Source organism: Malurus melanocephalus, unplaced genomic scaffold (genome assembly GCF_030028575.1).
Source record: "Malurus melanocephalus ecotype Western Australia unplaced genomic scaffold, MMel_1.1 scaffold_37, whole genome shotgun sequence".
Taxonomy (NCBI): Eukaryota; Metazoa; Chordata; class Aves; order Passeriformes; family Maluridae; genus Malurus; species Malurus melanocephalus.
The window spans coordinates 125,767-149,333 of NW_026623269.1; the positions used below are offsets into that span (position 1 = coordinate 125,767).

A 23,567-nucleotide genomic window follows, 5' to 3' on the forward strand; every position below is an offset into this window, starting at 1 on the left:
CAAGCTCAACCCCGACGGCTGGTTCCAATATTGCTAAAATAAAATAAACACACCACATCTCACTAAACAACTAATCACCTACAGCATGGACATGATTTTCTTCTTTTTTTTTCCTTCTTTTTTTCAAATTAAAACTATTTTAGGTGTGACAAAACATGTGAAACAAGTGGAAAAACATTTCCAAGTTCTTTTGCTCTCAGAAAACCTTTACTGATTGAAGAGATTAAGGGATTGGGGGGTTTTACTACTTTGAAAAAATCCATTTTTACTGAAAATTCAAACTAGTCTATGAAGTTTCAGGCCAGCAACATTTTAAAAGATTGAATTACAGCATGCCATTCYGAATGTAGCACATTATGAATTCCATATCCCTCAACTAGAGTGACATATTTAATGATTAAGCCAAGCCACTCAACTCTATTTCTATTTTAATTATTTTCCTAGCCAGTATTAACTTTAAATGTACATTTCAAATGGCAAGAAGAAAAATGGCAGAATAGTGAATTTGTATGCAATAAAGTCAAATGCAGCAGCAGCTAACTAACAGGGTCTTACAACTTTAGGAATTTAGGGTTCTGTGTGAAAGGTATCATGTGCAAATTAGCCCAATGTTAGCAAATGCTTATTATYCTACTCTTTTAAAAAATTCTSTTTTCCATGCRCTCCAGCTCTGCYCTGTGTTCTGTCCTTCATTTTACACAAGCTTTTCCTGCCAGGAGAGAAACASAAATTGCCTTACAAGATCAGAACTCTGGTCACATTAAGTTCAGTATCAAATGTAAGGCAATTCTTTACTGAAGAAAAATAAGGGAGAAAAAAATCAATCTAAATACCCCTCTCTTGCTCTACACTGTCCATAAGGGTAAAACCTCCTTCCTGACCTGCATGGTGACTGATTTATGCCCACAAGCATGGGGTTTAATTACAATGACACAGAGATGGTCAATTTATTTCCTTGCGCTTACTCACTATGAGCRTGCATTTCCTCCTTCCAGCAAAACGTAATTATCTCTTCGCAATTATCTGCACAGATGTGGCAAAGTTAGAATTTTCATGATTGTCTGCTAAAACCTGGGGCCCTGAAGAGTATGTGCTCTGCCAGATCTTTCTGCTGGCCTCAGGATTAATGAGTCCCTTGAAGAGAGAGTTTGCACCTGGGGTAGGATTTTCYAGCAGACGTTTACAAAACTCTAAAATATAGGCAGAGGCAGCCCTATTGCAAAGTTTTGTCTTCCATAAAGCGTATTCTAAAGGGGATGCTACAATCTGAGTTCCTCCAAGGTTTACTCCTGCTTGCATTTGATACCTGTGTGTGCAGACACCTGAATGTGCAGGTGTAGTTTGACACCTCTACAGCTCAGTTGGTGAGAGTTATTTCATTCAAGTGAGGCACAAAACCATGGAAAAATAGGGAAGGGACAGACATGCAGGTATCATTTGGACTGTCTGTGTGTCTGAGGTTGGATCTKCTGGCTCGTGTCTCACAGCACTTTGTCTCTAACTGATTTTTAAGGATCCACAACAGACCTTATGGCTCCCAGTGGGCATCTTAGCAAAAGCTTTGCTGTCTTACTATCCTTAGAAAGATTTTCTCACAGTGTGACCTGGATGTTCCTTGTGCAGGCCAAACCTGTGGCTTTTTCACCTGTTTACTGTGGTGTCAGCACACCGTGTGCTTTCTTTTTTATACTGAAAAGTTCTCACCATGTCCCATTTCCCCTGCTTGTCTTTTGACTSAACAGCCCCACTTTTCACAAGCCATATTTTCTCTCCCTGTGATCATTCTCTTTGCTTTCCTGTGAATTCTTCCCAGTTGATGCAAATATTCCTTGCAGTGCCAAACTGAAAGTGGACTCGGTGTTACTGAAGCATTGTAGACTGAAAAAGTTGTTCCATTGGCCTGAGATTTTAGAAACTAGATGAGCCCTTCCAGAATTGAATACAATATTTTTCAGACTGTTTCTCCCATTTCTTATGTTCACCTGTAAAGGTCATTTTGTCTTTAACACCATCAGAAGTTTCACTTAACCCTGCTTTATCAGACAACTCACTAGGCAAGCTTTYTATGCCAAAATCCACATCTTTTATGGAAACACCAACCAGAGCAAACCCAGGAAAATCCCAAACCATRATCAATGGAGCTTTCCAGTTTGACAGGAAAGCCTGGGCAGAATTGCTTTCTGGGCAGGATGACTCAAGTTTTATACCTTTATGGTGGTTTCACRATATTATCACTGTCACACTTCAAAAGGAATGACATTTACTGAGAACCTTCCACTTCTTCCTCTAATATTCAAAACAAAATGCMCATTAAGCATTAAGCTGTAGCACAAGACATCTGATAAGCACTACTGAGTGCATTCACACTGACTTATCAACATGAACTTTATTTTGTTTAAAAGTTCCTCACTTACCTTTCCGAGAGTCTGGATGACGTTCTTATGTGTGATATTTGAATGTATTATAGGAAAACTCACTCGATGCCTGTGTCAYAGGCTGAAGAAGCAGCAGATTTCCRAGCATCTCCATAAAAGCAACTGTGAACTGTAAATTAAATRAATCCAAAATTGTGTYCTCTCCATGAGTTTTTTGGTGAACCTAAACACAAATGTGACACGAGGTGAGGAATATCCTAATTAGTGAACAAATGAGTTCAGGGAGAGGAAGGAATTGATAAACATAATGACAAAAATAATGTCTGCTGTTAAAATTATCACAGAAATAAGTATTTAAATCTCCTGAACTCTATTTCCCCCTCATTAAATTTGGTCTRAATCAAAATGTCTTGCTCAAGAGCTGAAGAAGGAAAATGTTTTAGTAAAAAATCTTTTTTCATGTCTTTAGCAGTCTCAAAAATCTAGAGACATAGACTTCCACTGACTAGAGAGAGCAAATGGAGCAAAAATACTTTAYAAAACAAAGAAACAGGATCAAATTGTAGGTATTTTCTAGCTGCTTTTTGAGATGTACAGTTTCTCTGAATGACAGTGATCATGAAAGAGTTGATCTGGATTATCAACAAACCTCTTGAATGGAAAGAAAATTCTTAAAAACCAACGCTTTGGAGAACAACAAAAAGTTACAATTCAGTTTTGAATGGATCTTAATAATACGCMTTTCAGTAAAACACAATCAAAGTTCAGAGAGAGCCCTAACTTGGAGAAAAAATAATTTAAATAGGATACATATCTATTGTGTAAGCAGTTTAATGGGTCTTACTTTAAGCCTTGTTGATCTGGCTTGGGCAAAATACACATCAGACTACATCAGCAGGTACAGAAGTGGAGCAAGCTAATCCTGTAAAGGAAGCCTTTACACTAAGAACTGTTGTGAACTTTACAGAAATTTGCTCTCCAGACTGCTTAAGTGCTAAACAATCTTTTTCTTTTGGAAATTTTCCTTCGGAAAAAGATGGTTGCAACTCGGATACAAGTTTACATCCTTTTAGTGACAATGTTTACAGGTAAATATTTTCTGTTTGTGAATTTCTGTGTGCTCCTAGACTGCATTGAACGTGTGGCCTCTATCCAGATTTCTTGCTTCTAGTTTTGTGGTATTTTAGTATCAGGGAAATGGAAAGGTAGAAGGCCTGTTAGGAGATTTCTAACCAAAGGTGTGTATGAAAAGTGTRATTTGGGTAATGCTTTTATAATTGYTTAATCAAAATGAAAATCAATGGCRTTMGGCAGAATTATGCTKGARTAATTGCATTTGTTATCCTGCTTCTGCAGGAAACCTTTGCTGCTAAATTTGAAACAGAGTTTAATTAAGAGCGTAACAGTTAGAAAATAGCCACCATATAGTAATAATGTGTAAGTGAAAAAAGGAGACAGATGAGTGGTGTTACCAAACTGAGTCAAAGGAACTGTTTCATCTCTGTTTTGAAAAAACAACTTCACAGGTGGGAAAAGTAATCATCTTTAAAAATATTCACATTATCTGAAATTTTAGCTCAGTGTGTAATGTATTTAGAAGAGAAAATGCTGTATGATTCTACTTTACATTTTCCCTTAAAAACACAAATATGCTTAGCTGAGCTAATGTATGTAACCACTAAAAAAAATTCATTACCTTTGCACTTGTTTTGGTATGTTTTACGTCTTTTGAGAATACTTTTTTTACATGCTAACTTCTCCAACCTGAGCTATTTGAACTGCTTATACAGTTCTATAAATATTGACTAATCCTTTTATCTAGAGTGCTTTTATCTTGACTGACAGCGGTCTTTGCTTGTACAGCAATTGGCAGATAACGAGCAATATCAACACCTCTTGCAAGAACAGCTGATTTATTTATTCTTGATATGAAAAAAACAGACTTATTATTTGTCTTTTGGCATGACCTATATTTGTGTTTGTGCTAATCTTATTAGGAAATAGTAGGCCTGTATATGTAGAGCATACATGTGTGTGTATCTATATACACAACCCAATAAAGTTATTATTTTTATTTTTAACATCATTACTTAAAAAATAAACATTGTATCAGGGTACTGAAATTACTATGAAATTACATGTATCTGAGTGGCTCTAAAAGAGTCACTTTGCATTTAATAGCTGATACTATTTTGTTCTATAGGCAAAGAATGCACTAAAATAATATGTGTACCTCCTCATAAAACTAATTTTATTTCTTTGTTGGACATTGATGATTTTTTTTATCAAATGTCTTATCTAAATTGAAAGATAGAAATATATATGATTTCAAAAAAAGTTKAGCATTCTCATGAAATAATTTTGTTAATTTTGTGTCTTATCTGATGAAGCAGAGAATAATGCAGACACTAAAACATTATTGTAAAGTTAAATGCACTTGTATCATCCTTTCCAGAAGCAAGTCACTATTGCAAAGTGTGACTCGATCCACAAGTGACAAAGCAAAGGGAATGTCTGGCAGGGGCTGTGGGATAATAAAGTGACACACACAGAGTCACCACACGTTACTGAAAATACAGCAGCTAAGGGCCTGCCCATCCAAAATGCTCATTTTTTAATGAAAAGTTTAATAGGGGCGCCCAGTCTATAAATCCTTAAGCACAGTCTGTGCACTCTGAAGCCCCATGACAAGGCTAAGTACATCCCTGATCCAGCTGCTTGTTTATCTCTGACACAAAAMCCCGAAGAGACCTGCATTTCTCCAGCCATCATGTAAATCTGAGTTGTGTAAAAGACCTGAGGACACATTGTTCTCGATGTCAAAGCGGGGAGGGAGCAGTGTCAGGGAGGAGATGTACTAAAGCATTGACAAAAACAGGAAACAGCTCACAGGAACTTCACTTTTCATATACCACAATAGCAGAAGCAGGACAAGTTGCTAATGCTGAAATTGCCACAAACTGGACAAAGCAGASGTGGCTCTGGCCCCCAGTCAGGAACGGTTTGGGAGCTGCACTTCACTTGGAGAAAGTCAGTCCCAATGAGCGGGATTTCTGCCAGATGCCACTACACATTAAGGTRTACACAGACATCTCTCCTTGGAATAAAGATGAGCCTTCCTGGAAAACAGAGAGGGACTGCTGCAGTAAAACCCTCTGCCAGACCAGGGAGATGGCACCAGCTGGGCTTGATAATCTGAAGCTTCAAATGGAAAGCCACAGTGCTTTAACTGAGGACTGATGAGCGAGTTGGATTGCTGCAGAGAGAGTATTCTGTGTACCTGCCATGAGCACTGCACTCTGGCTAATCTTTTMAACAAATCTCTCCCAGTTCTCAGTTCCCTTCTGACTCTCCTGTAGCTTACCACTCCCAGAGACAGGTGCAGTTACAGCTGTGATTGAGTAAAGCGGACAGGCAAGGAATTAGCCTGAGTAACTACACTTAGCTACTGCTGTTTGAAGCTGTTCATCCTGGCTGAATGCTGTTCTATAATGTTCCACGAAGAAAGGTTCTATTTTATTGTACGAATAAAGCTTGATGTGAATTTGTACATAAATCCAGGTGTGGATTTACCCAGCTGCTACTCCGTGAGCCTCAGCACATCTCATCACCTGATTTACATGCAGCAGTTTTGCTGTGGGGATGGATGAAATTTTATCTGTTTAATTTGTGTGGATGACACTAGTTTGAAAACTAACTGCAAAGTGTTTATTTTCTTCTAAGATAACTGTGGAAATGTTAAGAGTTGCATGTAGCATGAGTTATCAAAAAAGTATTCGGATCTTTTGACTGCTTCCAGGGGAGATGAAAAACAGATTTTCCCTGATCCACTGCATGGATATCGGTCACTTGATTGCTCAAGGGAGAAGTTACTGTAATTACCACTTTATAGATGAACAACAGTGCAGAGGGATAAACAGATTAGTTTTACAAGAGGAACAGATTTGTTTTTCTTTGTGAAGTGTGATCCAGCAGACCCACTTAGGCCACATTTATCAAATTACAGGAGTTGAGATGAGGAACTCTCCTTCTACCAGATACACCAGAAGCCAAACATTATATGGAAGAGGAAATACGAGTCTGTATTGCCAATCTCCTGCAGAAGTGCTCTTATCAGCAATCAAACTCTGAGACATTTGAGAKAATATTCCTTTCATCTTTTCCTACTTTATATTTTGCATAGAGAGGAGGTTGAAAAGTTCTCCTGTAGTACACAATGTTTTCAGTACATACGTTTTGCAGGCATATTCACGCTCTTGGCAGTCTGACCCACCATGTCAAACATCACCTGTAAGTCCTGTGACTCTCACCTGAAGATTGTTGCTCCAAGATGTTTCATATGGGACCAGGAATGATTGTGTGTAGTTTTTACACTGTTTGAATGAACATGAAAAGGAGGAAAGACCAGCAGGTCATACTCCAGCTCATCACCATCGTATACTATATATAGAAATTAAGCAACCATTCCTGGCTTGTGTATGTGATAAACAATACACTTCCTTACAAAGCATTCTAAATTTCTACYGCAGGACATGTGGAAAACATGATTTTATCTGATGATGTTTATCTTAATTTCATCATATTATCCTTTATTAAAACTGTCGATTTGTTTGTTTTTTTCTCCAAAATGTGTGTCACTAAGGTGTTTATATTATACTCTGCATATGGAAACTATGACAAGTGAATGGCATTTTTATATTTAAGGTATTTTTTACTTATCAATCATCTACTTATCAAATCATTCCCCTCTAATAAAAGATAATTTCATAAAACACACATTACTAAAAGCATTATTTTGGGCTTCAGTTATTCAAACCAGAATGCCTAATTCTTTGTTTTTTTTCAGGTGCTCACTGTGATGAAGATGTCAACGAATGTTACATGAACCCTTGCCAAAATGGTGGGATCTGCGAGAATTTTCCTGGAAATTACACTTGCCATTGCCCACCTGCAGACAAAGAAGGGATTTTTTATGGTGGCTGGAACTGTACAGAAGTTCTACATGGCTGCACTGATCATCAATGCCAAAACAATGGAATATGTATCCCACATTTAAAAAAYGGCCAACACGGATTCAGCTGCATATGTTCACCGGGGTATACTGGAATACACTGTGAAACCATAACTACRTTTTCTTTTCAAGGAAACAGTTTCCTTTTGTTGAAGAATCCCCTGACCCATAAAAAGGATCTTTTCTATAATATAAACCTGAGGTTTCAAACTGTGCAACCCACAGCTCTCCTGTTTCACCGAGGGGAGCAAAACACATTTGCAAAGTTGGAGTTGCTGAATGGCTACTTACACTTATCCGTGCAAGTCAATAACCAGCCACAGGCTCTTCTGCATATTCCACACAATGTCAGTGATGGAGAATGGCATTCAGTGGAGGTAACCTTGGCGAGAGCTGTTATCCTTAATTTGCTTGACAGCTCTTGTGTAGAATCCTGTCTCAATAAAACGGCTGTTAAGATAGATAACGAGCCAGTGATGTTTGCATTTCAGAGCACATTTTTGGGCGGCTTACCAGTGGGGAACGGCAACTCTCTGCAGAACACCTTTAATACACATTCTGCACCTTCATTTGTAGGCTGTCTTCAGGATATTGAGATAGACTTGAATGTTATTACTCCAGAGAATGTATCATCTGGGTCATCTTTAAATGTCAGGACAGGATGTGCTAAAAAGGACTGGTGTGACCCYCACCCGTGTCAGAACAGGGGACGCTGCATCAACCTGTGGCTGAGCTACCACTGCGATTGCTACCGGCCCTACACGGGGCCAGACTGTGCGGCAGGTAAGGCAGTGCTGCTGCACCTGGGGGGCTCTGGCTGCCTGATAAAACATGGCCAGAAAAAACCCTGTTTACCTGGCTCTGCAGCCATGTGACCTTTAGGATCCCTGCAGCTTAATGGCCAGTGCTAAGCCAGTGCAAGAGGTCAGTAGTGGCACAGCTTTATTTCCTAGCTACTTTCCCAGGAGGGCTGCTGTTCAGCCTGACAAAAAAGTCAGGCTAAACTGGTGGGTTCCACTCCTCTTGTTTTAAAATCTTCACAGCCCTTTTAGCACTCCATAAACTCTGATAAACTGTAGTTCACTGGAGGTTATCCACACTGAGGAAAATTTAGAAAGCCACCAAGTCACTTGGAGTTTAAGAGTTACTTTCAAAGCATTCTTTGAAAATTTTATCCTCAAGCTCTTTAGGCTTTTATGAAGAGACTCATTTAAGGCAATGAAAGGCAAGTACTGCAAGTTAAAAAAAGATTCCAATTTAAAAAAAATGAATGAGATTATACTCTTAGCTTAATCTGATTAGCCCAAGGAGCAGGCAGGGCTTCAGTGGCTGGAAACAGAGCCCATTCATCCCTCAGCTGGTCCCAAGGCAGGGGTGGACAATCCCCAGTGCAGGCTGCTGTTCCCATAGAGGGGCCCTGAGGGAAACGTGAGAGCTCACCTCAGCAAAAACCCTCCATGGCAATGGTGAGCAGGAGCACAAAACTGCGCAGGGGCAAAGTGGAAGGACAGCAGGAGGTCCCTGCCCAGCTCCCTGCTGCACTGCATCTGCTGGGTGAACCCCTAGAGCCAGAAATACAACAACACTCCGGGATGTTTTAGGGTGAGCTCTGCAATCCTTCCCCAGGCAAAGTTCTAGGGATTTCAAACCAACAGTTTTGTGTAAGAAAATGGCACAGGACCAAGCCTTCACACAGTGCCCTTGCCACTGCCTCCCCCATCCACACATGGTCAGCAGAGCAATGTTTAGGGAGCAAAAAATACATACACGTATAGATGCATATGTATATTTATGTAGATATATTTGCCAAGTGGACTGGAAAAAATGAGGCACAACAGCAGAGCCGTGGCCAGATTGGAATGGACAGATCCTAAACTGGTGTAAACTGGCATGGCTGCAGTGCTGCCAGTGAAGCTACACTGATTTCCATCAGCTCMGCAACTGGCCTCGGGGTTATTGAATGCACTGCTGCAGAAAGCTGGGGCTTCAAACACATCTCAAATGTTTAAATACAATTTCATTTTGCATGCTATGCCTAATACTTATCAATACCTTTCAATAGTTTTTCTGTTTGGTTTTATTGCAAAATGACAAAGTCTCAGAGGTAATTGTAACAGACTTCTTTGAAGTGTAGCTATAATTTATCCAAAGATTTGGAAGGCAACTTTGGAGTGTAGGACAACATCTGGTAAATATGTTTGCCTCCTTATATGAAGCAAAATTAAAACCAGTCAGGGTCAGGAGCAGCTTTTACTGGCATTGGAAATGCTGAGAATGCTAGAAAGCACGCTTTTTTTTTTTTTTTTCCTGCTGACCACAATATTCCTTGCTAATCATGGCACYGTGCCATTTTGGTACATAGGTTCTAGACACATGCCACATTTAAAAGATTGTGGCAGGTTTCTAAAGAGGCAGAGTGGAGGAGACTTGTGGTAAAGGTTAAGAAATGCTGGTGTCTTTCTGAAGAAAAGTTGCTGCCAAGTATTTAATTGACAAGGGGCAATATTTTCTCTACATACACAAAATAACAAACAGATGTTGACTCATTTTGATCAACATCCAGATGTTGTGACCCAAGAGGTTAATATTGACCAAGGTGATGCTAGTCATCTCATCAAACAGATCAGACTGATGATAGAYGTGTATATTTATAAACAGAGAGAAATGTGACCAAGTAATTGTAAACATGAAACATCTTTTTGTAGAGCAGTGCTTCTTTCTCATACTGCAGTTGTGGAATCCTCATTCCAGCAGAATTTTTCTTTTTACCCTCATGATAAAAGTGTCTCAGTCTCCAGTACCACCTTAAGAGAAGATATGACTTAAACTTAATGCCTCAAAACACCAATTTCTAAAAATAATTATTTCTTCATATAAGAGCTTTAACAAGTAGATGTAGAGATATAGGTAATSTTACCCAAAGAAATAAACTATTTTGAATTTAATTAAGAAATTGTCTRTTTAGGAACAAGTATGGAATTTATTTCTGTTGCTAAATAATATCCCTATACCWCATGGTCCTGCAGTGTGGTTATTAAGGGTCTGTTGGGCCTTCCTGGTCAGTCCCCTATTTTCATAATTTTTTTTAGTGCAGTCATAAAAAATGTAGTTATGCAGGCAGAAAGTTCGTCTATGACATCCCACTCCAGGAGTTTTACTGCACAACAGAGAACTGAATCTCCAGCTATGTGAGCATTTAAAAGAAAAAGCTTTATTCTTTCTATGAATTTCATATATTAAAAATAGCTCCTGAAACTGTTTAGGCAGGAAGTCTGTAATACCGAGGACAAGATCACAAAACTTACAGTGTAAAAATAGAAACACTTTGTTCTTCTTTACTGAGATGATTCATCAGAATAAAATATAGTTTTGGCTACATATTGTGTATCCTTAAAAGACTGAAAATCATTACTGAAAATAAGGAGTAAAGGACAGACGGCTTTGGTTTAATAATTTTAATTGATAAGCACAAAAAAAACCCCAAAAAACAAAAACTTACTCAATCCTGGATCATGTTTCTCCCACAGCACTGTGGRCACTCAGGGACTGAGCAGGATTCCTGACTGGATACAAGTTGATGTAGGTGAGCACATGTTGAGCCCCAGCCACAAAAATTCAGRGAACTGTGGAGCCCATGAAGCACCACACAGGTGATCTATTCACACCACAGGGGTGCTGGCCCAGCAGCTTTCTGTGATTGGAATCTGTGCCCAAAAAAATCACAAAATCGCAGAATTGCATTAATTTCCATGCTCACTGGTGGATCAAAGCAGCTAGGTTTGTTCCAAAGTGATCATCCTGAGGACCAATGCAGGAAACCATAGAAACCTGTCCTTGTTTAACTACTTGAAAACACAGGGCATGATAAAGAGGAAAAATGTGCCCATAACAGAACATCTGGTGCTGCACTGGGGCTTAATGCTACAGCCATGGGAGCCAACAGGAATTTTGAAAGAGAACCTATTTACTGCTGGATCAAGTCTTTATTCATCCATAAATACAAGCACATCTTACCACCATACATAAATATTACCAGAAGCAGTTACTCAATCATTGCATTGGTTCCCTTGCTATTCAATCCTAACCATTTTATTTTTCTCCCTTCTCTTTGTTTTTTTTTTTTAAAAAAAAACCTTTTCCCATATTTCTAACCTCAAGAGTACATTCCAGGCCGGTTTGGATCCGAGGACTCCTCAGGCTATGCTGCTTTCCCTGTTGATTCCACTCAGAATGAGAACTTCATCATATCGATGTTTGTCCGAACACGCAAACCTTCTGGCTTGTTACTGGCTTTGAGAAACGGTACTTACCTCTACATAAGAGTCTATTTGGAAGGTGGGAAACTCACCTTGGAAGCTCTRAACTCCATGAAGTTATTAGGGAAACACTCAGTGAACGATGGAAACTTTTACTTAATAACATTAAAAATAGAACCAAATAAGATGGAATTGTTCCAGTCCTCTCACTACCTAGGCTTTATTTCTACTCCAGCACTAACCATCCAGAGTAAAGATATTCTTTACATTGGTGGCCTACCAGACAGCAAAGAGACYGATAGAAATGGCAATTATTTCAAAGGCTGTATCCAAGATGTGAGAGTGAATAACYGGCCACTGGAATTCTTCCCCATCGCCAGCCCTCCGAGTTCTCTGATCAACCGAACTCTGATCAATGTCACCCAAGGCTGCACTGGTGACAACCTCTGCAAGGTAAGAACGGCATTTTTCAGAACATTTTCACATGCTTAAAATGGGGAATATAATATTTATTTATTTATTTATTTATTTAGTACATTCTCGCACATTATTTGATTATAATGACAGCTGAGGAAAACATGCAAAAATGCTAGACAGAGCAGATATTGTTAAGCTGTGCTACACATGATGAAAATCAGAAGCAAAATGTATTTGTATAGAGGAGAATTAAACTATTTTAAGGTTGAATTACTGGTTTTCACAAAAAATTGAACATGCTGTCATAGTACTGGCCTTTATAATTTTCCATCTGAAATAAAAAGAAAACTCCTTTTTGCCAAACAGGCCCCCATCCCTGGAGCTGGGGGTCCAACCACCTTGATTCATGCTGAGTTCTCTCTTCTCTTTCCCCATAGTCCAACCCTTGCCACAACGGTGGTGTGTGCTATTCCATCTGGGATGACTTCACTTGCACGTGCCCCCCGAACACGGTGGGGAAGGCGTGTGAGGAAGTCAAGTGGTGTGAGCTTGGGCCCTGTCCTCACGAAGCACAATGCCAGCTGGTGCACCAAGGATTCGAATGTAGGTACATCTCAGTTATTCCAATCATCTTTGGAGAGCAGGAGCCATRGGCATTTCCAGCAGCGTTTCCTTGAAACTGAGTATTCACTGCCTTTAAAGTTCACTCCAGTGTTATTTCTGTATTAAAATAATAATGATGTCTATTTTAAGTAACATTAATGGGAAGAGTCTGCCCTACCAAACCCAGAAATTCTCAGCCAGACCCCCTGACTCAGACACTGATGTTTACAGGGCCTTTGATTTTGTTTTGCCCAGCCCAACTGGTCGAGGTTGTGCAGTAGATCAGCACCTTGCCAGAGTGTGAGTATACCCCTCACATTTCCAGTGGGGACATAAGAGGATATCCACTGCTGGATTAACCTTAGAGTGTTCTCCTTCCTCCTGAAAAGACAAGCTAAATAGCTTACATTGCGTCATTTGATTTTCTCAAATCTTGGGTAGCTTTGAAGAAAGTCACCCCAATAGCTGCAGTACAGTTATTATTCGAGCAGTGTTTTTGTAAGGAGCACCCCCACTTGAAAACTGATGACCATTAGCAGAGACAGCAAACTGAAAAGTACCTGGACTGTTTCCTTCTGCTAAACCCAAGGTCATTTACATKTTCAATGACTCAAGGTCATCACCTTATAGATTTCTGTGCTTGTTTATGTGGCAATAGTATATATATTCAGATGTATATATTCAAAAATTCCTGCACTACAGAGCTGCATTTTAAACTAGTATTCTTAGTTACAGCATAAAATTCTTGTTGTTCATTACAGGAAAATAAAATAAAATAAAATAAAATAAAATAAAACAATAGCTCTCCTGAGGCGACGAGTTCTCTGCCAGCCTGGTGTTTTCTGCTTAATAAAACTCAGCAGGTTTGTGAGATATTTAAAAAAAACAGGAATAATATTGAAAAACTCTGACTTTCCTTTTAGTATGATTTCCTTTAAAGAAAATTCTTCTGTGAGAAAGACACCACATTTGCACCAGGAAATGCATTTACACCTCTGATGCCTTGGCATCAGGATATGCAATCAATAACTTCATACTGGCCCTCCCAGGGATCTTTTCCTCAAGATTTACTAGCCCAGAGATAGTTCAGAAACCCACCTCATCTCAGATCTTTCAAAGCTAATTTTTTCTGAAGCACAGACAGAAGACATTCCTTCCTGTCCCTCCTCCCTGTCTATAATYCTCAGAAACCTCAGAATGTTGAAATTGACAGCCCAGTGAGTAAGTGCATTTTGGTAGAAACTGTGCTAATGAAAGGTGTCAAATACCTTTGTGAAGATGTCCATAAAGCTGCCACAACGTTGCCCGTCAATTTTCACTCCCAGCAGTGCGAKCTGAGAGCTGCTGCCCTCCCAGTCCCACCAGCACAGGGCTGTGGCAGTGCCTCCCCGGCAGCAGAAGCTGGCTCCAAACGTGGCAGGCAYGGCTCTGCTCACAGGGGTTTCCAAGGAGCTTTCCATCTACTGACTTCAACTGAATTCATCCTTTTGCATCAGTGAGATGAAATTGGGATCCAATCAAATGCTTTATAAAACACCTTAAAACATGCCTAAGATAAAAGATAAAAGGAATTGGGAAGAAATGTTCACCCCACCCAGATCTGTCACAGGGAATAATTAGCTGCCTGTACTCAGGGAACAAACATAAAATGACAAATATATGTTTTCTTTTGAAATAGACAACACCACTGTATTAGAGCAATCATCTGACTTTGATGTCCTTATGGCTGATGCTGGCACTGCCCTGTGATTCCCACAGCCAGGAGGGGCAGACCAGGATAGCTGAAACACGGGTGGAATTTGATTGTTTTTCAGCAAACCCCAAAGGAGTGCCATGGCAGGGAGCATGTGCACGGGGGAGATAGTGCTCCCCACTGTCGGTTTAAGGCTGGCCTGGTTTCTCAGATGCTGTCTTTGCACAGGTCTTGCGAACGCGGTGTTTAGCGGCCGGAGCAGCGCGATATTTTACAGAAGCAACGGGAAAATCAGCAGGGACCTCACCAATATCGTCTTTGGCTTTCGAACCAGGGACACTGACGTGATCCTGCTGTATGCAGAGAGGGAGCCAGAGTTTGTCATCATCAGCATCCACAACTCCAAGCTGCTGTTCCAATTGCAAAGCGGCAACAGCTTCTACAGGCTGACCCTCACGAGTTCAGCGCCTGTGAGCGATGGGAAATGGCACCAAGTGATGGTCTCCATGGTGGAGCCCCTGTCCCAGTCCTCCAGGTGGCACATGGATATAGAYAACAAGAAAGACACGGCAACCAGCACAGCTGCTGCAGGAAGCCTCAACTTTTTGAGAGAAGAGACCGACATCTACGTGGCTGACAAGGCTTTTGACAGCCTGGATGGCCTGCGAGGGTGTATGAGCACCATAGAAATCAGTGGCATTTACCTCTCCTACTTTGAAAATGCTGACATCCCCACTAAAAAACCTCAAGAGGAGCAATTTCTCAAAATATCTGCCAACCCTGCTCTTACTGGCTGTTTGCAGGAAGATTTCTGCAGCTCAGACCCCTGTATGAATGGCGGGATATGTGAAGACCTGTACACCTCGTACCGCTGTGTGTGTCCTGACGGATGGACCGGCACCTTCTGCGAARTGAACATCGATGAGTGCTCCTCAAACCCCTGCATTCATGGCAACTGCACGGATGGGGTCAGCTCCTATGAGTGCAGCTGTGACCCTGGCTACAGCGGGGACAACTGCGARGAGGACATCGACGACTGCCAGGGCCACCAGTGTGTGAATGGGGCCACTTGTGTTGATGAGATTGATGGATACTCCTGCCTGTGTGCTGCTAACTTCACTGGGAGGTTCTGCAGGTACAGTAAACAAGGCTGGGCCATATGATTATTTCTCTTCTGAAAGTTTTTTGCAGATATTTTTACTGATGTCTTTGTTTTAAACACAGATGTTTYGCATCTGTCTGTGTATTAATCATGGCTGCGGGGCCGATGTAAGAATAGCACAGAAAGTTGTACAGATCAGTTAGATGTGGACTGAGGCAGTGGAGCAAGGACTGAAGGAGCAACGCACAGCTCTGCTGCCCTGTTCTGTTGCCAGCATTGGTCCTACGATCTCTCTGATGACAAGATTACAAGTCTTCCAGAGCTAGAAAATGTGTGTGCTACATCTTCTTTCCAGAAGGAAAAAACCCTTAAAGTTTTTAAATCTCTAAAACTTTATTTTATTAGAGTAATGTAGCTCTAGAGCTATAAATAAGGGAATTCAGTAAGAGAAAATAACAATAGGAAAAGGAGTTGTTTTTGTCCCTACCCACAGCATCTTTTCTGGATGGGTCTTTTCRTCCCAGCTTGCTCTCGGTCCTGGAGGCTGCAAACACCACACACCCACTTTTCCTATTGCTTTTGTCATTGCTCACATGCTGTTTCCTATTCTTCCCAGATTTTCCCCTAGAAAGGCTGCAGGCTTTTCCCTTTAATTGCCCTTCTCTGCACACCCATAAAATTCTCCCTGCTAAGCATTCCTTGCCAAGAAGGCAAAGTCCTTTTACTTCTTCCAGGAGACTCCAACAAATCCAGTCTGCTGCAGCCTGAAGGATGCCAACAGTCATCTTCATGCTACCCAACCACAGTCTTTAGGGATATAATAACTAAAATTGTCAGATTTTGTTAACTTTTTTCTGACTAGTGAGGACATTCCTAGATTTGAAGATGCCTTTTCTCTCTTGTATGTTAAGCCCTTCTCTTTTTYATTATAATGCTTATTTATACCAAGCTGACCAGGTATCACACAGAACCATATCAGTAATGCAGGTAGAGTGATGCCTCCAATTTTTTTTTTTTTTTGGCAAAGATTTAGTTGCCAGCAAATATTTGTAAATGAAAAATTAATTCCATCAAATTAAAAAAGTTAGGCAAAACATGTTCTGGGAGTCTTAAATCACAGTCCCTGCTGTCATTCCTTTGGGCAATACCCTGCTCCTCTGCTTCAGCTCAGAGAGCATGAGACATCCAGAAATGAGGAAAAGTGCAAATAATTGCTGCTGCCTTCTTGTTCCCCCAGATACCGGAGATTACCTTACACAGTTTGTGGGAACGAGGAGAGGAACCTGACGTGTTTCAACTACGGCAACTGCACGGACCTTGGCGGCGAACTGACCTGCGCGTGCCTGCCGGGCTTTGTGGGAGAACGGTGAGAGGCTTTGTCCTGCACATCTTTGGGGAGCACCTCTTCCAAAAGCTGTTCCAAAGGGGTCCAGAGGCTAACAGCCAGGCCTCTTGGCAGAAATACAGACACAACAGCTGTTGAGGTGCAGCAGTTCCTTGCCTCAATGATTCCAAGAGTGTGAAGTATCGCGGTTTTAGACAAAAATCCCAAATTAACGTGGCAATGTTCAGTCCAWTGCAGCACCAGCAACCCAGCCCAAGATATGATTTCTTAAACRGCACTGCACGCTTGTTTCTCTGTGCCTTTTTTTGGCTTCTGTGCCAAATTTTCATGGGACAAGTTAGAGTGTTATCTTTCCATGGGTGGGGACACAAACACACACACTCTGCTCACAGGTATAAATCAGCCACACACTCGCATGAATATGCAAAGCTCTTCCATTTGCACGTGTCTGTGCTGTGAATGTTCAATCCCTTCTATCCCAGGGATGGTAAGAGGTGACACACTTGGTGCCATGGTACACTGTGCTTTCTTACTGACTGCTGAAGTGTGGAAACAGAATCATTGYTTGTAGAAGAGATTAAGGAATACTTTGCACATGGTATTGTTCAGCCTGAAACAGAGGGATCTTCCTTACAGTGAAATTTGTATCTTGTAGCACACTTAATGCTTAATACTRGCCTTCAAGGAGCTCTGGAGCAGGGAGGGCTGACACCCTTGGGGCATCAGGTGCTGTAGAAACCTAGGAAGGCATTGTCCCAGTCATAATCTGAACAGGTAAGGACATTTTGGACAGTGAGACAGGAAATACTGACAGGAAATACATACTCTTGGGTGAAACTAGAATTGCATCTGARTATAACATCCAAAAATTCATCAGGACCAAGCTGTAACACAGAGAAGTTTCCAACAAAAGGTTTTCACTCTCTCAAGAAGTTATGAGCCCACAGATTTTGTGAAAACAGTACMGTAGGCTATAAAAGACAGATGAAATGAAAATTTCCACCCACTCAATGCACAGTGTAGTTGGCAGATACGTTTGAATTGCACTCTTAACAGCCAGGCCGCCTGTGTGCCACCTCACAATGTTCAACAAGGGGGAAAGAATATAATAAAATAAAATTTTAAAAACTAAAAGCATATTCATAGCCACTTCTTCAGTGTGGATATTTCTTGGGACTTCAAGGTAGCAGGAAAGCACTTTTTCCTTCTCCCTTCCCCTGCCAGCCAACTTGCTAACTGCAGCTTTGGGATTGAGCCTTCCTTCCATCCATCCCACGGGCTGGCAATAACCCCTGGTTTATGGCTCCCAGGATTCTCGTATAGAGCAGCAGCGCCRTGCCCGGCGAGCTGCACGTTAACTGACTGTGGCAGACAGGCTCTTCTCCAGGGGCTCAAATGGGCCATTTGTCCCCTGTTCCTCCAGGCTGCCAAACCATAAACCAGCAGTGCTTCCCTGCTTGGAGGTCTCGCTCCATCAAATGAGAAAATTTCACCCCTTCTTTTTCTCTTTTCTCAGAACAAATTCRAATATRTCTGTTAGTATGAAAATTAAAAYCAAAGCCCTCTGTATATTTATGTATTAGATTGATAAAGCAGGCATTTTCYTTTAAGACAATATTTCATCCCTCAGAAAGCCACTGGTGCACAATAGAGAAGAGATAATATTCTTCTATAATATCCTTCTATGCCAATCAATTGACTTACTGTCACACACACACACAAAGCCCCAATGAACTTAATAGCAGGTGGAAAGGGGAACATGGAGTAATTGCTCTGCATAAAAGAAAATAGAGCTGCCTCTCAAAAACAAATTTGTCATTCARTTCAGGCTGGAACTTTCAGAATTGYGTAAAAAGGGAGTCAGGTTTTTAAGTGTTTGTGAAACTCAGTTGGATTCAGCTACCTGACTCCCTGAAAGATTTTTATACATTAGAGAAATACCTTAGCACTTTGAAGTATATGAATATAATTTACCATTTAAGGAAGCCATTAGGAGACATTTACATTAATAAAGTGAAAGTGTTTAATATAAAGAAATGTTCTCTGATGTTACACTGAAATTTTATTGCATGGTTATGAATTTGAATATCCCATTCTTCTTCAAGTATAAACCTGCATTTTTACCTGGAAAAATTAGGATTAACTTAACATTATTAGATAAAAGGGAACAGGGAATTAAAAGAGAACATTGTCAGAGCAGAAAATCACCATATCATTAGTAGTTTTCAGATAATCTTCATCCTCATTATCCTTCCATTGGCTGCCTTGATTATAACTCAAATTTCCTTTATCACCAGAATTAGCTCAAAAACACTTAACAATATGTRTTAGGGCTTATAAAACCTGCCCTGCACCATTCTTACCTTTCTTAGGGTCCATCTCAGAGAGGCTGGAGAGGAAGTTGTGTTGGTATCTATTAGCATTCCAGACTGAGGGAAGAAAATAAAGGGGTTAAAAAATGTAAAATAAATAGGCAAATACGTCCAGGGGCACTGGGCTGGGAAAAATACAAATTTGTTAAACTTATATCCAGATTGCTGAGAAGGAAAATGTGCCCTCAGCTTCCTGGACAAGCAAGCTGTCAGCAGGACTCGCACCAGAGCTGGCTCTGAAATCACACAAACTTTCCCTGCACCTTGCTAAGCACCATTAACCATGAAGGGCTTTACAGAGATGGAATTGCTTGCTTAACTATCAGTGCTTGAAAATCATACAGGAAGTGCAGGATTTGAGTGGGGCTGATCAGCTAGTTAATACAATCATAAACACGTGTGGAAATATGCCCCAGAGCATCTSCCTGCCCCAGCAAAGCTCCTGAATTCAAAATGTTGGACGTTTTGCTTGCCGGTTGCAGAGGCTGATGTTGGCGATCTTTCCCCCAGGTGTGAGAAGGACATTGATGAGTGCAGCTCCGACCCGTGTCTGAACGGGGGCCTCTGCCAGAACCTCCTCAACAAATTCCACTGCCTGTGCGACGTCAACTTCGCCGGCGACCGCTGTGAGATCGATGTAAGCGACCTCTCCTTTTTTGTCTCTTTGCTCTTGTGGCAGAATCTCTTTCAGCTTCTCTCCTATCTCATTCTCCGGATGGATGACGAGCCAGCAGTCGAGTGGGGTGATCAGGAAGACTACTGAGCAGTCTTTAAACTTTTGTATTTTACTGCAGTGGAAGATGCCTTGACTAACCTGCTTAGCAAAGCGATACAAGTTTCGGAGTTTTAAAACTGGTTTTATATTTATTTGAATGGTTTTTCTATGAATCGCTTCAGTGAATTTATTTCGTTTCAGAGCAAATGCTAGCAGGTGTTGAAGAGTGTTTTACCCCACCTTCACCAGAGCATTTCACCACATGGAGACTGCCAGTAGGTGACAGTGGGACAACCAACAGGCAACAAAACTGTCACATTTACCGAGGGTGGCATTCAAACCATACTGCAATCTTTGACAAGACTTACCTTCAATAAGTCTGATCTTAAATTCAATCTCCCAGGTGCTCACTGTCTGCACACCACACCCCACATTCATTGTTGTTTCCATGGCAGTCAGGCCTCACACCTGTGAAATAAGGCAGGATATTTTAGGATAATGAGGTAATGGCTTGGATTAGCAATTGACAACATGCYGAGGAGGCTCCCCCATCCTTTTGAATTAGTGTCAATGCTGCACTGATATCACTAATCCTGATCCTCTGCTCCAGTAGCCTGTACAATGTCCCATATTGAGATAAAACACAGCCATCTTAATCCTGACCCACATTTCCCCTTTCAAAAAAGGCCCAGTAAATATCTCAGACTTGAAAATCACAGGTATGTTGTTCATTTACAGCTTTCTATAACTTTAAGTCAATTTGTGTTATTGATTACTAGATCATCAGACAAAAAAAATATAGTATTTTTCCTCCTTAAGAAGCAAGCAAGGTAATTTGGTTGGTTGCCCACGGATTCTTAAAAGAATGAAAATAAAAGACCTGAAAATTATGAGCACCAGGAGATTTAACAAAAATTTTACAGCAAAATACCTTTGTAGTTGCCTCTAAGAGTGCAGACACAACTGAAATGCATTGTTAAATACTAAACATTCGTTAAAAGTGAGGTTTTTTKGTTTTTAACCACTCTTTAAGGCTAAAAAGCCCATTTACGAATGGTGAAATTATTTGGATACCCATTATTATATTTGCATAGACTCTCTATTGCTTTAAGTCGTTTGAATAGTGTGAGAGGATTCAAAACAATAATTGTGTATAGGGTGATGTTTTATTATTCATGTCATATATGGCAGGTAGCAGAGTTACAGGGAAGATTATACAAGACTGGGAGGCTTTCTGACTCCAGAGGGARCAAATGATCTTTTGGAGAAGTTCCTGAAACCACTGATATCGATTTATCAATTTCCCCCACTTCAAACCTGACCCTTTTCCTTCACAGTCCTCCCAAACTTGCTGTGGGTTGGACCTGCCGTGTCCAGGAAAAGCAAATCCCACCTTTAAATGCCYGGTGACATTAGGACACCCTAAAACGTGTGTAAGTGAGAGGTTGAGGTTTCGCTTTGCCACAGTGGGATATGGCAGAAGCCCCTGACAGTGGATTGAGAGTATTTTTCATTTTCCACTTTTCATAAATGCCCCAAAATCTGTAATTTTTCTGAAGACCATTCAGCACACAATTGCAGCAGCATTTGTGCTATTAAAAATCCTATTCCTATTTTAGGGGGAAGGAAAAAACCCCAAACTTTTGCACATATGTGGACAAAAATCWTGATTCATCCCTGTCACACATTCCTGTTTCTAGCCTCTGCCTTAGTATGAAAATTAAGTATCTTCACCCATAAGAACTGTACACAAGGATAATTTCTTTGCTGTCTTTAATACCTGAAAAGTGATTAGGGCAGTTTTTTGTTAAATTCTTATTAAAATAATTATAAATAATTTTATATTTTATATATATATGTATAAATTTAGTGAAAAAATCCCTTGCTGTTTGTAAGCAATCAATGAAGACGAGATGGGAATGCACTGGAGATAAAATTAATGTGGCAGTGTCAGAAGCAGAACTATGTATTCTACCAGTGTAGGGCTTAGTTATCTTACTGGAAATCACRTATAATACTGAGAATTATAAAACACAGGCAAAGAGAAAAAACCAAAACCAGACTGCATTTTGGATTATTTATTCTTTTGCAGTGAAAATACGATTTTGGTAAATTGCTTTCATTTGGGGAAATTTAAAATAACAACTTACTATGTTGGGAATTTTAATCCAAAGTGTAGCCTTTCATTTAATCCYAGCTAAAAATGTCACTCAGTTCAGCATTATTAAAGTGAAAAATGACAAATCAATCACAAATAACTTGAAATAAAAACTATCCTATKTCAGAATGCTAACTAAAGGCAAAGAAATTTCAAAAATTCAAATGAAAAGACTGCAGGTACTAACTAAAGGTGTTCATTTTTTTCCCCCTTAAATAACTAAAATTAAGAAAATAATGAAGTTTGGTTTGGTCTTATTTTCTCACTGGGCTTAGTTCAGCTTCCACATAACTAAACTGAACCATTGTACTTTACAGAATATACACAATACAGGACACACTCWCTACATTAAACAAAAATTTCATCATGGTATTAATGTTGAAGAAAGGTAGAAAGCAATAAATGCAATGTCTGACATTAGACCTGTATCTAAAATGTGAAAACAAAAAGAATACATTTGTGTAGAGACCCCAATACTCTTTCTGTTCAACACTAGAAGCTTGATATGTGTATATGCAATATTRAATACAGGTTTTGTATGAATTTACAGCAACACTCAAGTTATTAATCTGAACTATAGCAGGGCATCAGTTCACTCTTTCTTTTACTGAAAACACTCACCTGTAATTGAATTCCTTCCTTCCTCTRATGCCTTGTCATCATGAAACATCCCCTGACCTCAGAAATGCTGCTCTTCTCCTCTTTGTACTTCTGTACCCTCGACTGCATTGTGCAYGTGTACATAAATTTCCTACCTTTATACACAAAATAAACCTTCTGCCTTTGTCTCTTTATGTCTGCTCCTCATTTTCTGCTGATGGCTCTGTTCATTTGCTTTCAGTGTGCCATGTTTTCTGAACACTTGCACTTCACAAGAGCACCACACACCAATTCAGGTTGCTTCATCCCAGAGTTTTCCACRAGTTCTGGCAGGGCAGGGTCAGGCAGGTGCTTCCCACTGAAGTTCCCAGCTGCAGACTTGATATTTCTAGTCTTAAAAGTTAAAAAATKAATAAACAAGTGCCACATTCATTTAATTTTTTTTTCCAAGAGTTGCAGGTGTCAGACAAGTAAAGGGAAACAGGTATAGAAGCAAACATGAAAAATTACACTAAGCACTTATCTTTTTGTAAATACATCCAGTTGTTAAGATTTTTTAGAATTCAAGGGGCYATTATTCATGTTTAACATTAAGGTACAACAGCAAGAACTTCAAGCATCTCCCAYGTTGCAATCGTACTGCAAATCTTTTGATAGTTGATTTTTTTTTTTTTATTTTGAACATACCCTCCCTGCTGAGTTCATGCTTTTGTGGAAAATCTCAGTATTCATAAAAAGAAATATCAAAACACACTCCTACTAATTTGGGCAATGMGAAGAGGTTGGGAAATCATCTTCTCAGAATGAGAGGAGGGATACAAGACATGCAAATGAAAGRAAGCCAAAAAGCAAGGTCATGATTTTTGAAGGTATGGCCTGTGAAGCTCAGTGTTGGCAATATCTGTAATGGATGCCTCTGT

General features: G+C 40.2%; 1 protein-coding gene across 1 annotated transcript in view; it reads left to right on the top strand.

Annotated features, from left to right (window-relative positions):
- The window catches only part of CRB1 (crumbs cell polarity complex component 1), an 88,734-nt gene that overhangs the window by 49,636 nt on the left and 15,531 nt on the right, over nucleotides 1-23,567 (top strand). The window contains exons 6-11 of the mRNA XM_057364234.1: nucleotides 7,222-8,169; nucleotides 11,545-12,095; nucleotides 12,497-12,662; nucleotides 14,584-15,490; nucleotides 16,695-16,823; nucleotides 19,685-19,811. Of these exons, the coding sequence (XP_057220217.1) occupies nucleotides 7,222-8,169; nucleotides 11,545-12,095; nucleotides 12,497-12,662; nucleotides 14,584-15,490; nucleotides 16,695-16,823; nucleotides 19,685-19,811 (2,828 nt within the window). The remainder of the gene's footprint in view (nucleotides 1-7,221; nucleotides 8,170-11,544; nucleotides 12,096-12,496; nucleotides 12,663-14,583; nucleotides 15,491-16,694; nucleotides 16,824-19,684; nucleotides 19,812-23,567) is intronic.